Raw genomic sequence first — 16,737 nt, 5'->3', positions numbered from 1 at the left:
GAGCAAGTTATTCGAAGCCTGCGTCGGTGTTACCAAGTTGTGCTCCATTCTAAAACCCCTTGAAATCCGAGGGACGAGTAAAATCTCCATTAATGCGGAGTTCACTTATTCCGCTTCGGCAACGGAAACATTTTGCCGGAATTTTAAAAACAAAAATGCTTCAAATATGTAAAATGTTTTTGATCATTGTTTAACGTTCCACATGATATGAACAATTTTCCTCGTGTGTGGATATACACACGTTAATCCGGGGGAGACGTGAACGAACTGTCGACATGATAGAGCGGTGTATAAACCATTCATCATTGCTTCCTTGGTACATCGAAAACTATCGAGTGACGTGTTTCTCGTGAAGGTTTGTAGGATCGTCATGACGATCGATTGTAACTCGGTTATGGAGCTCGGTAAAGGAAAAATACATAATGTAACGTTCCAGCCCCTCCCCTGCCCCCCCCTGTGTGTTTTCTCTTGAAGGTCCCAGAGAAACAAATCGGACATTTTATTCAATCTTGGTCTCTCATGTGAAATATATATGTATTTATATTATTATATATTTATTTTTTAGGTGTACGAGACAATCACAATGGACGGATCGTGCTGTTCTCGTGCGTGGGAAAGTGTCACCTCGTTGTTGGTAAGTCGAGTGTGCACTTCACAGTGGCCACGGCCCACACCTGGATCGAGTGTGCACTTCACAGTGGCCACGGCCCACACCTGGAATGTGTTCACTTATGAAGCAGCTATCCAGCGCTTGCCAAGTCAGCCGTTACTTTTCAACGGTTTCAAATCGAGTGCTTAAGTCACTTGGTAAACGCTCCACAAGAAACCTGCTCACTCAACACCCTCCTGCTCGTTGTGGTTCGGTGTGGTAAACGTGCAGCTTGGTCTCGTCAATTATAGTATGGAATGGTCAGGACTTCAACCCCATCAGTCTAATAAATTGCACTGAAGCAGGGTTAGCCCCCATCACACCCACCTTTTTTCCACCTCTTCCCCCTTTTCACCACTTCTTGCTTTTCACCCATTTCCACCTCTTCTCGCTTTTCACCCCTTTCCACCTCTTCCCCCCCACCTTTTCCATACTTTCCCCCTTTCTCACCCTTTCCCCTTCTCTCACCCTTTCCCCTCTATCACCCTTTCCCCCTCTCTCACCCTTTCCCCCATCCTCACCCTTTTTCCCCCTCCCCTCCCCTTTTCACCACTCTTTCTCCTCTTGCACCCCCCCTCCTTTCCCACATTTCCCTCCCCCTCTCTCTCTTTTTTTTTTAAAATTCCATTTCCCCTTATTTTTCCCCCCTTTCACCCTCCTTCCCCTCTTTTCGCCGTTTCCCTCTTCCCCCTCTTTTTCCCCTCTTTCCCCCATCTTTCCCTCCCTTTTCCTCTTTGCATCCTCCTTTTCCCCTTTCGCAACCTCCTTTTCCCCTTTCGCAACCTCTTCTTTTCCCCTTTCGCAACCTCTTCTTTTCCCCTTTCGCAACCTCTTCTTTTCCCCTTTCGCAACCTCTTCTTTTCCCCTTTCGCAACCTCTTATTTTCCCCCTATTCGCAACCTCTTATTTTCCCCCTATTCGCAACCTCTTATTTTCCCCCTATTTGCAACCTCTTCTTTTCCCCCTATTCGCAACCTCTTCTTTTCCCCCTATTCGCAACCTCTTCTTTTCCCCCTATTCGCAACCTCTTCTTTTCCCCCTATTCGCAACCTCTTCTTTTCCCCTATTCGCAACCTCTTCTTTTCCCCCTATTCGCAACCTCTTCTTTTCCCCCTATTCGCAACCTCTTCTTTTCCCCCTATTCGCAACCTCTTATTTTCCCCTATTCGCAACCTCTTCTTTTCCCCCTATTCGCAACCTCTTATTTTCCCCCTATTCGCAACCTCTTCTTTTCCCCCTATTTGCAACCTCTTATTTTCCCCCTATTTGCAACCTCTTCTTTTCCCCCTATTCGCAACCTCTTCTTTTCCTCCTATTCGCAACCTCTTCTTTTCCCCCTATTCGCAACCTCTTCTTTTCCCCTATTCGCAACCTCTTATTTTCCCCTATTCGCAACCTCTTCTTTTCCCCCTATTCGCAACCTCTTATTTTCCCCCTATTCGCAACCTCTTATTTCCCCCTATTTGCAACCTCTTCTTTTCCCCCTATTCGCAACCTCTTCTTTTCCCCCATTCGCAACCTCTTCTTTTCCCCCATTCGCAACCTCTTCTTTTCCCCCTCCCCAACCTCTTCCCCCCACTTCCCAACCTCTTTCCCCCCCACTTCCCAACCTCTTTCCCCCCCACTTCCCAACCTCTTTCCCCCCCACTTCCCAACCTCTTTCCCCCCACTTCCCAACCTCTTTCCCCCCACTTCCCAACCTCTTTCCCCCCCACTTCCCAACCTCTTTCCCCCCTTCCCAACCTCTTTTTCCCCCCACCCCCCTTTCCCAACCTCTTTTTCCCTCTTTGCCTACCTCTCCCACCCCCTTTTTCCACCTCTTTCTCATTTTCCTTTCCCCCCTTTTCTACCTCTTCCACCTCTTCTTCCACCCTCTTCCTCCTCCCCCCTTCCCACAGTGCAACAGTGTCCAAAGCCCCCCCTCCCCTCCTTTTGTGGTACATCTATCTGTGGACAGACAGGAGGGCAATATAATGCTGTATTTGCATTCACATGAAAGCCTTTGTGCTTGTGCTGAATGACAAAACTCGTCATCCATTGCTTAAGATCTCGGTGAGTGTCCTGTGTGTGGAGAGAGGACACTTAGACGTTTCAGTTTTCCTACGCTGTTAAACTTTCTACCATGGTAAACGTACAACCAACCCCTCCAGTCGGTGTTCCTTCCTGCTTAACTCTCCATAGACGCGTCGGTCGTCTTGGCGATACGAAACTTCAGCTCTTAACCACCGTGGTGTGGATGACAGTTTGTGGTTGGTTATCCTGACCTTTGTCCGAAAAGTAGTCGCATCACCAAGTGGGTAGATCCTCCACGTTGGGACGAACGACTCCAAGTCCTCGACGGGTTTTGCAGACGGGTTATGACGTATAACGGTGATTCAGAGCAATGGATGATTTGGGACCTGCATTTGCACCCCTGAGTCTGCTAAGATGTTCGGCGGTTCTGCGCAGACTCTTTGTGAGGGTGCTGTGACAAAACGGAGCCGATGTTGTCGCACGTCGTTGACCTGCTTGCTCAAGGCCATAAACCCGCCTGCAGCTTGTAATATAATAGACAAATTCTCCCAAGAAGAGCTGTACTTCTCAGGATACTTCCTGTTGCGTTGTCAATTTCTTGCCAATCCTCTCGCATCATCTCCCAGGCTCCGGGCTCCCCGAGCGATGCGAAAACCGTTTCCGAGCACGATGACGCGCACTCTGCTCTGGCCAGACTCGCTTGCGTCGATCTTCACTTGGCACTCGAGCCTTGGTACTTGGACAAGGTTCGAGCCTTTTTGCAGCAGACCATCGCCCCAGATTTCTGGATTTCCATCGATAGGGTTGCCACCTCGAACGAGTCCGTGCCCGCGAGCAGTTTATGTGGACTCGTCACCCAAGTGCAAGGAGGTGCGGACGTCGGTCTGCAACGTTGTCGTGATTTTCACCAAGCTTTCCGCAGCCTCAGTTTGAACTTGGAGCCTTTTATGCGTGGTCTTGACATCTTGGAGGGCTGGCGAGTGAATGGTCTTCTACCTTCGGGAGCAAACGGGACAGGTGATTTTTAATGTGATCCGTCATTGCTGGGTACGCTGATAATGTAAACCGTGAACTCGCGTCAGATTATCTATCTTTCTTTTTCTTGCATAACTCGTCTGATGTTGCTCTGCCACGCAGGCTCTTTGCACAATCATGTCCTGACGCTGTTGAAGGCATTGGTGTTTTCCCACTCATCGCCCGAATTCCTCGACCTCGCCCGGGATGTTTACAACAGATTCTTCGTGGCGTTCTTGCACCAAGACCAACTGGTGGGTCTTTCCCGACGGAGCATGTCAGTTATTGTTGTTACCTCTACCACCGAAGGTGGACACAGGTTGTTTTCACCCTTGTCTGTCTGTCTTTGTTTGTCTGTGAGCAGATATGTCAAAAGGTTGTGGACAGGTTGTGTGTGTGTGTGTGCCAAGGATGAATTGATTAGATTTTGGTGAAGATCCAGATCCGGATTCGAGAATTTGTTTCATGATTCTTCATCGTTGAGACGTGGAGCCAAAAACGATGTAAAAGCACTATATCTCAAAGAGTTATCGATGACTTGTGACGTAACTATATGGATGAGTTGGACAAGTGACGAGAACAAGCCGATTCGGGCGGATCTTTCAGATCCTTCAGATCCAGCCGGGCGGGAGGGGGTGCGCTCGACCGAGTGCCGGTGTTGTTACTAATTTGATTGCGTACATCCTTATAATTTCCTTAACGGCCGCCTTCTTATTTTTTTTTTGCATGATTGTTGATTTTGAATGAGGATGAGAGAGGGCGGTTGTTTGCGCTTCACGGTTGCTGCCTGCCGTGCCGCGTGCAAGTTCAAGTTCACAGAAACTCCATTGTGTCTTTCGCTGTTCCACCATGTTTCACACCTTGGCAGTTGTTCACCCGTAGCCACCCATTTCTGAAGGTGACGATGCGTCATTCCACGAACAGCCATTTGACTCTCTATCCTCACGACATGCACCTCAGGAGAGTTCTCGAGGCTGTCCGGGAAAGTCTCACGGGGAAGGCAAGGACTATGAGCCTCTTTCACTTGAAAAGCAGAATGGAATGGGAGTGTGCTGCTGTGATGAAATCATGGACATCTTTCACTCCCTCAATGACGTCCTGTGAGTGTTCACATGTGCTCTTAATTTTTTATTGTGAGGCAGTGCTTGTTTTACGAAGGTTACAAGGAAATTATATTAGGGAGGAGGCCATTCGGCCCGTCATGCCTGCTCCACACCAATACCACATTTAATAAATCCGTCAATACCCCTTCCCTTCGTGTGCAGCCTTTTGGCTGTTGGTTGCGTCGCTGGTTAGGGGCGTGGATATATCGCTGATGCAGTGCCCCTATTACCGGTACACCCATACGCATTTCGCCGACTTTGGAAGGATGACAGGCTGAGTCAACCCCCTGATGTTAATTCAGCGGCCGACGGGGCTTGAACTCAGGACCCGAGAAGCCCAAGCCACAACCCGAGATTCTGTAGATTGTTTCAAATCTTGCACCTCGATATGATAAGATGACAAATATGTTGGAAAACTCGAAGCAGGTCGTTATTATGCATCCAGTCAAATTAAATTATTAAAAGTTTATAATTTTAAAAAGCTGGACTAACTCGTCGTTCAAGCCGACATTTCGGGGAGAATCTACTCGCCTGGGTCACGGCAGACTTTAACGTCTTTAACGTTTAAGACTTTAACGTCTGCCGTGGCCAAGGCGAGTGCATTCTCGCTGAAATGTCTGCTTTACCGGCTAGTAAGTCCAGCTTTTTAAAAGTACAAACTTTTAATGTTGGAAAGCTATTTGCATTCCTAATTTATCTGAAAGATCATCCCACAAAGTAATTGAACAGCTATATATATATATATATATATATATATATATATATATATATATATATATATATATATATATATATATATATATATATATATATATATATATATTCATGACCCTGGAAGGTACCGTCGGCAGCGATGCATTGGGAAAGAATTGACAGTTTTGCTCATGACCACAGTTGATCTAACTTAATCTTGTACTCCAAATCGACTTACCTATGAATGGAGGAAAGAAGAATGGGAAAATTAGTCAATTCGACTTGCACTTCACATCGGCTGAAACGGCAAAAAAAATACAATGAGTGCATTCTTCGCTCATCCATTTTCTTTTGGGCGTTAACGGCTTGAGCAACGAACCGACCTACCGAGACTACGACAACATCCCTCTTCTTTATTTTTTTTCTCCATGGGCTGTGTAGCCATTCTGTGTTCAGATTGTTTAACCAAGCACGTGCTCTGACTTAAGTCTGTGCATCCACAGGCACGGTTTGCAGCTGCTTGAGCGTGTGGGTGCAGAGGCAGCAACGGCGGTGCTTCAGAGCACCATTGCTTCTCGCGTTGAGTCTGCCTGCTGCGGAGAGTATGAACAGCCTTTCCTCAGCCGACTTGAGGAGGTATACGTGTGCATTTATTATCTTGCCAAAACGAAGTTTTTGCAAGATATGTTAGTCAGCTTGTATGGTTTTATTTATTTATTTTTTTATTTTTGTTTGTTTGTCTGTAATCACATATAAAAAATCCTGCAGAGCACAGTTATCATTGGAAATTTTTGTAACTTCGCATATCAGAGGCCAATAGAGGTCCCTTTCAGCGCATAAAATTTTGAAGGTCAAGGTCACTTTGTCGCAAATCAGGGGAGTCGACGAAACCCTTATTTTTTGAGTAATTTTGATCGGATAGTCTTCAAACTTCATGGGAATATAGTTCATGGTCTGGCGCTCAGCTGATTAATTTTTGGTGGCGATTGGCCTTGACCCTCATGTTTTTTTTATTTTTTTTGTCCAATCACGTATAAATCACTCTGCAGAGCACAGTTATCATTGGAAATTTTTGTAACTTCGCATATCAGAGGCCTATAGAGGTCCCTTTCAGCACATGAAATTTTGAAGGTCAAGGTCAAAGGTCAAGGTCACTTTGTCGCAAATCAGGGGAGTCGACGAAACCCTTATTTTTTGAGTAATTTTGATCGGATCGTCTTCAAACTTCATGGGAATATAGTTCATGGTCTGGTGCTCAGCTGATTAATTTTTGGTGGCGATTGGCCTTGACCTTCATGGTTAGCGCCTCAGGTCAAACATATTTGACCCCAAGGTCAAATTTTAAAGTTTTAGGAACCATATCGTGTCGTACCTCAAATTGAACACCTCGATGAGTGCTTTCTAGAAATGTCAAGCTTGAGACATTATGACGTCATTTGGTGACGTTATGAGGCAAACGCATATTTTTCATGGTTACTCTGTAGAACGATTCTCATCGGAATCTCTCGTCGGCAGATATTCCTCAAGGAGTCGCTCCTGGCGGATAGCAGCTCTGTTCACCTCAGTGTGACCTTAAAGAAGTCACACGTGGTCACCTTTTGGTTTATTTATTTATTTTTGGAAGATATTTCAGTTTGGATATATATATATATATATATATATATATATATATATATATATATATATATATATATATATATATATATATATATATATATATATATATATATACAAACTGAAGTACCCAGTAATACCCGGGAAATTTGCCATATTTTGCTCACGCTAGTTAGACTGAGGCATTAGTTGTATGGAGAAAATTAGGAAGGCTTCTTTTATTCCTCAGATTTATGGAAGGAAGGCTTTCCTCATTCCTCATGCTGCCGTAATCCACAAAGAGGTCATAGTTGAATGCGGCCTTGAGCCACTCAATGTTTCTAGCAGCAGTGGAAACTGTCCTGGATGTCCTGCCAAAACCCAGACCGAGAAAGCTGGAACGTGAGTTTTGTGCTTCTCTCGCCCGTCGGTGTGACGCTCTATTTGCAGTAAGACGACTCGTTCTCGCTCTCTGCAGCTAACTCCGCTTGCCTGGCTCTTTCATGAGCAGATCTATCAGCAGTTAGGTGTTGCCGTATGCGTGCAGTTCAAGAATTCAAATAACAGGAGGAGAATGTGTATGTTTAAAAAGTCAACGAATACGAACATTTTGTATTTCAAAAAACCCTAGCGTTTTTAACCATGAATCCTTTTGTTACGATTAATACGCCGGCGCACCATTCGAAAGGCTTTTTTTTTAATGGAATTTTTTTTTTACATATATGTATTATTTTTTTTTAATATATATTTTTTTCATTTTTTATGGAGAGCCACTTAGCGCATCCTGGAGCTGAATGTGAGTTCTATATATATATATATGTGTAAAGTTTCATCAAGATCGGTTCACTGGTCTCAGAGCTTATTCGTTACAAAAAAACAGACAGAAGGACTGCCATATATATATATATATATATATATATATATATATATATATATATATATATATATATATATATATATATATATATATATATATATATATATATATATATAGTTGCGAATTCGCACCCGCCGGCGTGCGAATGGCCGCGTAACTTGAATCGCGGCACGTCGCCCACCGGACGGACAATTCAGTCGTGACCCTCCGGGAACTATCGCCCGGAACCAGTCATGGGTGGGCCTTTCGACCTCACCGCAATCGTGCCAATCGGCCACCCGCATAGGATAGGGTTGTTCGCCAAACTCGACCTACCTAAGTACTCACGCGGATGGTAAACCGGGCGATCGTACCTCGCCGCAGGTCCACTCCAGACACGAGCCGCTTGGGCGGCCCGTTCCGTACTATCGGGATAACCGAGCGATGTTATCGTCCACCTCGACGGTTCAGATCATTTACCGGGCGTTTTGCACCCACTACGAACCCTTGACGTGAAGCAGGATCAAGGGTCAATAAAGAAAAGACGAAGCGAAACAGTAAAACAGTTCACACAATGCACATTTATTTCCCGGCACACGGAAAGCACATATATACAGCCATACAGTCAAAATGCACATATAGCAACCAAAACAAAAGCAACAACGACGCAGATTTACTACCGACTATGTGCACACACGGCAACACTTATACAGGTCTACTTTACAGACGGCGCCAACACTTTTACACAAAAGCAAAGGAAAGAAGCCACCCTCATAGACAAGGGGGCACACAGGCCTGTAGGCCAATTGTGCGCATGACCTGGAGAAGCGGCCAGGTCCGCGAGACCGTGGGGGGTCCTACCCGCGTCCTCGTGACGCGTTGACGGGCGAGCCGCAGATATGGCCGTGTGGCTGTGCCCCGACTCTGTGCTCCTTGGCGGGTTTTGTTGGCACGACGTTTGGAGTGGGGTGGGAACGGGGCCCCCTTTTGCACTATCTTAGCCTGGGGGAAAGGGGGAATTGTTGATGCCCTGGGGAGGGAGATGGCTGGCTGGCTTTGGTCCCGCGACGAGCGATCCCACACCGCGACCTCGTCGCCGACTGCCGTCCTTCTCGCCTCGGACCCGAGCTCCTTTGCCTCTTCCCGCAACTCTTCTCAGCCGACTCCAGAACCCAAATCTCTCGATGACACTCTCTTCCCCCGGCTCTCTTCCACTCTCCAACCAAAACTGACTCACTCTGCCACGATTCGCCTTGCGCTTGCCATTTTATAGGCTGGCAGGAGCAGCTAATATGCAAATATTCAGATCAGGATGACCTCGGGGGCGGAGCCACGCTCACCCATTGGTCGGAGGAAACGGGGGTGTGACCCTCCCCTGATCCTAGAATTTGCATGTATCGATTTCACACAGACGTGCCTGGAGGCGGGGCCAAGCCGCCCCACGCTTGCCAATTGGACGGAGGAGAAGTGGGCGTTAGCATTCTTGATCCGAATTCTCCCTCGGAAAGGCCGCTATTTGCACTCGCAGCTCGGTGCGCTCGGCACCAATCGCCGAACGAGCCCGAGAAAGCCCGACGTTCAGTGTTTACAGGTGGTGTGGGAATGGCCGTAGAAGGAGAGAGATAAAGTGGTGGTTGATGGTTGTGGTGCCGTTGGGAATGGCAGTGATGCGATGATTGCGGCATTGAGTTGTGAAGGTAAAGCTCGTGGCTGTTGGCATTGTTGTTGTCTGAGGGTCGGAGTGTGTTTATAGTTGGTGACGATGGCTGGCGTGGTGGTTCAGGTGGTTGTTGTGTGATGGCGGTTAAGACGTGGTTGGTTCAAAATTAAGATAGAACAGAAAAACGGCTATCTCAAAGCGTCGCAGCCCGGATGAGTCACATAAATTCACTCTCGGGTTTGGGCTAACTACACATGCACTTCGAGATATCTCACGTACGGGTCCTGAATGGTGGTTTGCGAATTTCCACAGCCGTAACTATATATATATATATATATATATATATATATATATATATATATATATATATATATATATATATATATATATATATATATATATATATATATATATATATATATTGTTGTGGTTACCAAATTCGCAAACCACCATTCAGGTCCCTTAGGTGAGGTATCTCGGCAAGTATATGTGTAGTTAGGCCCAAACCCGTTGTCTAGTGGGAATACATGTCATTTATGCGAGCTGCGACTCTTCAGGATAGCCGTTTTTCTTTCACTATCTTTATTTTGGACCAACCGCCATGATTACCACCACAACCACAACATCAACCACCAACCACAACGCCGCTTCACCACAACCGCCACGACCTTCACGTCACACCTCGCAACCGTAGCATCGCCACCGTTCTTGCCCCGCTGTGGGTACCGGTGTTGGATTCGTGCAGAGCGCGCGTCGAACAGCGTGTACAAAATCACGGATTTTGTGCTTCAAAAACGGATCAAAAACGACACACGCCCACTTTTTGCCGTCCAATCGGTGAGCGAGGGGCGATTTGGCCCCGCCTCCAGAACGATCGATATATGCAAATTTGTGGATCAAAAAGCCTTCACGCCCACTTTTTCTCGGGCCAATGGGGAGCGAGGTGAAAGGTCAAAGGGAGGGGGTCAAAGGCGAAGCTACGGGGGGATAAAAGGACCGTGTTCGTCAGTCAGAGTGTGTGGAAGTCTGGAGCCCGAAGCCTGCAGTAGCTGGAGAAGCTGAGGAGAGTCCAAAGAAGAGTCCAACGGGAGAGTCCAAAGAAGAGTCCAACGGGAGAGTCCAAAGAAGAGTCCAGAGTCGGAGAGTCCAGAGGCGGAGAGGCGGCAGCGGCGAAGGCAGACGAGGGGGTGCTCGCGTCGGTGCCGGGAGCTGCACGCCCGAGGGAGGCCGGCAGCGCGACCTGGCCGAGGTGGAGACGCACACCAGGGATAATAAAGATCCTCTATACCCCGAGCATCAGCAACCCCCTCCTGTTTCCCCCCGCGCTGAGATAGTGCGACCAAGGGGGCCCCTTTCCCACCCCCCTGCCAGACGCTGTCCGCGAGGCCCGCGGAGTGAGGCGCCATCGCCGCTCCGCGTCTCATCACCAGACGGGTAGGCGCGACCCGGTCTCGGCCTCAGGCCCGCCTCATTCTTGAGGGTATTCTTTCCTTGGTTTTGGGTATGTGTTGTCGGCGCCGTCTGTGAAGTAGAATTGTATAAGTGTTGCCGTGTGCTCGGTAGTCGGTATTAGCTCTGCACTGTGTCTTCACTTTTATATTTGCTTTTTGTGTAAATGGAATTGTGTTTTCTTTTTTTTGTGTGCTTTTGGTGGAATTGTATTTGTGTGCTTCCCGTGTGCCGCGAATAAATGTGCTTTTGTGTTGAACTGTTTCCCGCTTCGCTTCGTCATTTCTCCCATTGGATCCTCATCTTGCTTCACGTAAAGGGTTGGTAGTGGGCTGAATACGCCCGATAATTAATCGAACCGTCGAGGTCGACGATAACACCGCTCGGTTATTCTGATAGTACGGAACGGGTTGCTTAAGTGGCCCGTGTCCGAAGTCGACCTGCGGCGAGGTGCGATCGCCCGGTCTACCCTCCGCGTGGGTACTTAGGTAGGTCGAATTTGGCGAGCAACCCTATCCCACGCGGGGGCTGATTGGCTCGATCGCGGTGAGACCGAAAGGTCCACCCGTGACTGGTTCCCGGCGTTAGTCCGAGAGGGTCACGACTGGATTGTCCGTCCGGTGGGCGACGTGCCGCGATTCGAGTTACGTGGCCGTCGCACGCCGGCGGGCGCGAAAACCGCAACACTGGTGTCGGGTCGTGCGATACAAATTCATCGCCCTCCTCGCGGCACTGGTATCGGAGAACAGGAAAACGGGCTCTCCTGTCTCCGGCTAAATTCACGGGAATCGGTCCAGGGGTGAGAGAAGCGACCCCCGATTCCCTCCAAATTACGAGCGAGTTAAATTAACCCTTCACGAGAAGCAAGATGGCGTCTCAAGGCGAGCGGGAGCCGGGGGTATTAGAAATGTATATGTGTAATAATGTAGAGTCCATGGTCCAGGATGGAATCCCCGTGCAGGAAATGTTGATTGTGCAGGAACACGGACTCGCCCAACTGAACCCAGGGCCCGGGGTGGGTGCGGCAGCGGCCGCGGTGTATGACACCTCCCCCCCCCCTCTCCACCAAGACCCTTCCCCAACCCTTGCCGAAACGGCTCAGCTGAGTGCATCCAACATGGCCCAGCTATGCGCCATGCTGGCGGCAATGAACGAAAAGATGAATGCGAAAATGATCGAAAAAATGGATGCAAACACAAATGAAATGAAAAACGAAATGAAAGGCATGAACGAAAAGATGGATACAAATACAAATGAAGTGAAAACGACGATGGATGCAAATACACAGCAAATGAGGGAAGAGATGAAAAAGTTCCGGGGTGAGACGCAGAACATGGGCCGATGCCTGCAGGCGGGCATGAAGGCCGTGACAAAGGAAATAATAGTTGAGACAAGGGAGGTAAAGGGGGAAGAGTTGGCAGAGACACGGGAGATAGAAAAAATAGAGGAAAGACTACACGAGGAAGACGGGGTAAGTGACGCGCACACACACACGGAGGTAGTGGAGGATAATGGGGGTGAGCTCGCGGAGCGTGCAGGGACCCGGTGCGAGCGCCTGGATGGCCTCCTCCAGGAACGAGGGGAGGGAGTGTGCCCCCTTGGGGTGGGTCGCGACCGGGTGGGTTCGGTCGTGCTTTGCGAGGTTGAGAGGAGGAGTGCTGTGGACGGGTGCACGGAGAGCTTGGGGGGTATAGAGGCCCCGGAGACCCTTGTGGGGGCACGAATCCCCAGTGTGGTTGTCCCTGTGTGTGTGGTGCAAGGTGTGAGTGCGGCACCGTGTGTGGAAGCGACCCCGTGTGTGGAAGCGACCCCGTGTGTGAGTGGTGTGGTGGCGATGGTGCCAGAGTGCGTGCTTCCCAGCACGCCGGGTGTGGATGGGGCACCGTGTGTGAGTGAGGCCGTGTGTGTGAGTGAAACGGCCAGTATGAGTGAGGCACCACGTGTGAGTGGTGTGGTGGCGATGGTGCCGGAGTACGTGCTTCCCAGCACGCCGTGTGTGGATGAGGCACGGAGTGTGAGTGAGGCACCGCGGGTTAGTGCCCCCGCGTGTGTGGGTGAGGCACCGTGTGTGGATGAGGCACCGCGGTTGAGTACCCCCGCGTGTGTGGATGAGGCACGGAGTGCGAGTGAGGCACCGTGGGTGAGTGCCCCCGCACGCGTGAGTGAACGGCCGTGTGCAAGGTCGCTGTGTGCAAGGGAGACCATGTGTGTGAGAGAGCGGTATGAGAGGGAGATGTTGGTTGGCATGCGGGAGCACGCAGCCGCGTCTCCCGGTGTGAGTTTAATGGTGTGGACTGTGTGCGTCGTAACACGCAGGTATGCGTGTGTGGAATGGAGACGGAGACGGCGACAGAGGAGAGAAAGCCGAGTAGCGGCTGCAGTTGTTTCGAGGACCGTGCCGGGTTCACCCAGCAGTGAGCACGCGGTTCGTGCTGTGCAACGCACGAGACCGCCACGTGCTCGCTTGCGAGAGTGAAGTCCCGGTCCGGAAACGCACGCGGTGGATTTGCCGATCCCGCGGACGGACAAAGTTTAGGCAGGAAAATGGATTTGGACCGGACGGGTTCTCCACGCGATCGTGTGTGTTAAGCTCCAACGGGCAAAGCACATGTGTTCGCGTGGGGAACCCCTCGAGACGTGGGGCTTGTGTTTTTTTTGCGCACGGTGACGTCATGGCTGCACGTGTGGTTGGAATCCGGCAGGAGGGGTATCTCTGCCGGATGGTAGCGTCCAAGGAGGGACGAGGAACACGTGCAGCTGCATGACGTCACGGGCAGGTGTAAAGTGCGCGAGTTGCCGCGCTGGTGCTGCGCATGGAAAAAAAAAAAAAAGCAAGCCTCACTTTCGGGTGCACAGGATTCCTGGGCAAGGGGTGAAAGACCCCCTTACCTGGGCACAGGATGGAAACTAGGGGGAAGGGTTAGCTTAGTTAGACCGACTTCATGGGGCAGGGGTAAGTCCTAATGGGGTCCGTGGAATGGATTAGTTAGAGGGATTGTAGCCAGATTTAGGTTGGGAAATAAAATGATTTATTTGGAGACATGGACAGACTTATGAATGTGTAGTGGGGACGTAGCTTAGCTACGTAGGTTAAAAGGAACGTGCTACTAGTTTAAGGGACGACGTGGGAGCACGAGTTAGTGAGGGGATGTAGTTAGAAGAATGGCAGAGTTCAGCGGTGTGTGTGTTGAAGAGTTGTGGGTTGTGAGGTGAGTACGTGTACATGATGAGTGAGTGAGGCCAGCGGGTCTGTGTGTATGGAGCGAATGGGGAATGCATGGTGCGATGAGTGATTGGGGGGAGGAGTGACTCCCGCCCAAGGGACCCCGGGGTCAGAGTAAAGTGAGTTAGCTGGGTTAGTCAAATTGAAAAATGGAGGTCGTTTTGCTGTTGGTGGGAATGTAGGCTCGAAACCCATTTGGAGGGGTGCAGGAGCCCTGTTGACGGGCTTGGGAGCGTGGCTGCGAAAGGTGAGTATCGCTGAGTGGGTACCCCGGGCACCAGGCTAGTCGGCCGTGGTAGGCCAAGGGCCCATGGGGGGCCGGGATAGAGTAGTGGGCACGGGTGCGCCTGCTTGGTGCGGGGGCCCGGGCGCCATTAGCCGCGTGGGCAGTGTTGTGGGCACGGGTGACCCTCGGAAAGGGGCCCGGGAGGCCGGCCTGCCACGTGTGCGTTTCAGGGGAGGTGCCATGGGGGGCACTCCCCGGTGTTAGGGGGCTGGTAGGCTCGGAGGCAGTGTAGTGCCCGGGGGTGCCATAGCGGGAGATTCGGCAGAGGGTCGTGCCTGCCAAAGGGAGCCACGTGTCCCAGCCAGGAGACCGTGTGAGGGCACGGAGAGAAAATTGGGGGGCGAGGCCCGAAATTGTGAGGACACCAACACAGGCGACGGGAATCTGGGTTGTTAGAACCAATAGTTTAAGCGAGAGGCGCTTGTTGAAAGCCCGGGGTAGTTTAACAGTTAAATGGTTAGGGTAGATTAGGAGATGTACCCCTCCGCACCATCCATCCCCTCGCTGTCGTTGTGGGCCGCTGGACCCACTTTGGTTATAGATCGCCGAACTCTGAGGAGGCCATTCTGAGGCTTCGTTGGGCCTCGACACAGGACGTTAGCTCTCCCTTATTCCCCTCCGGGAAGGGAACGTAGGGGTTCGGAGTAGGCTAGGTGACAGGATAGGTTAGCCGAACAAGGACGATAAAGGGGGTTAGGGGACGATTTATAGTGGGGAAGTAAAAATAAAAACAATAAAAAAATAAGTTGGGGCTAAATTGGTTTTTCACAAATTAAGGGAGTGGGTATGTACAGTGACAGGCAAAGGCGATAGGTGGGAGTGAGACAGGTAGGTAGGTCCGAGCCCGCCTTCCAAGTGGCCAGCACCACCGCACTCCCTCCACCAACCTCCATTGAACGGCAAAGGCTGGCCAACTTCATCGGCTGGCCGTGTTTTGCTTCAAGGCGGAGGCCGGCCAAGTTCATCGGCAGCTGTGTGCTGCAAGGCCTGTGCCGGCCAGTTCATCTGCTGGCTGTTTTTCTTCGAGGCCTGTGCCGGCCAGTTCATCTGCCGGCTGTGTTTGCCTGCAACGGTCTTCTTCTGCGGGCTGTGTTTGCCTGCAGCGGCCTTCTTCTGCGGGCTGTGTTTGCCTGATCACCTTTGCCATACCATGCCCACTGCCCATGTTCACCAGCCCCGTTCAATTTTTGCTTTGCCCACCCCCCCCTTGTTCATTGCCATGTGCGCCAGGATCGTAAAAGCAACAGTTTGCAAGCTGCGAGAACTGCCCCGTTGGCAGCTACAACACGGGCCTGCAGTGGCGGCCCGTGCACCGTGTTTGCGTCCATCCATTCATCCATCCGTTCACCCATCCATTCGTTGTGCTCATTGCGTGTGCCACTTGAGCTGGCACGGAGACTGCGTTGTGCAGCCCATGCACCGTTGTGGTTCACTGCGTTCAGTTCAAAAGGGAAGGCCTTGGACTGCGTGTGAGCAGCCAGCCACGTTCCCTGTCACCTGCATTGTTTGAGTCAGAGACTGCATGTGGGCAGCCTGGCTCCCTGCTAACTGCTTTTCTTTTGCAGAGTTCAATGATCCTGGGCCATGGTTTAGTGTAAAATTTGTAAGTTAAGGTTAAGATGTACTGTACATATGAGTGCGCCCCCGGCATGTTTGTCTTAGCGCCTGCAATTTTATTTAAGTCGTCCGTGTGAGTGAGTTTGTTTAGATAGTTACGCAGCCCTCAGGTTATTTATTTTGGGGACACGAATACCATGAATGTCGCACTCAGGGATCCGTAGGTAAAATGTACGAGGGGAAAACTACACGTGATGGCACACGAAAATTTGACGACTCGGGACGAGTCTGTAAAAAGGGAAGGGGGTAGTGTTGTGGTTACCAAATTCGCAAACCACCATTCAGGTCCCTTAGGTGAGGTATCTCGGCAAGTATATGTGTAGTTAGGCCCAAACCCGTTGTCTAGTGGGAATACATGTCATTTATGCGAGCTGCGACTCTTCAGGATAGCCGTTTTTCTTTCACTATCTTTATTTTGGACCAACCGCCATGATTACCACCACAACCACAACATCAACCACCAACCACAACGCCGCTTCACCACAACCGCCACGACCTTCACGTCACACCTCGCAACCGTAGCATCGCCACCGTTCTTGCCCCGCTGTGGGTACCGGTGTTGGATTCGTGCAGGGCGCGCG

General features: G+C 50.2%; 1 protein-coding gene across 4 annotated transcripts in view; it reads left to right on the top strand.

Annotated features, from left to right (window-relative positions):
* Positions 1-236: 236 nt before the first annotated feature.
* The window catches only part of ANAPC2 (anaphase promoting complex subunit 2), a 70,729-nt gene continuing 54,228 nt past the window's right edge, over positions 237-16,737 (top strand). The window contains exons 1-6 of one of the 4 annotated variants that reach the window (XM_085846881.1): positions 237-355; positions 566-634; positions 3,289-3,679; positions 3,800-3,930; positions 4,637-4,776; positions 5,976-6,108. In XM_085846881.1, the coding sequence (XP_085703007.1) occupies positions 584-634; positions 3,289-3,679; positions 3,800-3,930; positions 4,637-4,776; positions 5,976-6,108 (846 nt within the window). In that variant the 5' untranslated portion in view covers positions 237-355; positions 566-583. The other 3 variants (XM_085846891.1, XM_085846912.1, XM_085846902.1) reach the window with 3 other exon arrangements.

This window comes from Eptatretus burgeri, chromosome 1 (assembly GCF_056783735.1).
Source record: "Eptatretus burgeri isolate ZD-2024b chromosome 1, Ebu_testis_v1, whole genome shotgun sequence".
Taxonomy (NCBI): domain Eukaryota; kingdom Metazoa; phylum Chordata; class Myxini; order Myxiniformes; family Myxinidae; genus Eptatretus; species Eptatretus burgeri.
This window is presented reverse-complemented; position numbering and strand designations above follow the sequence as displayed.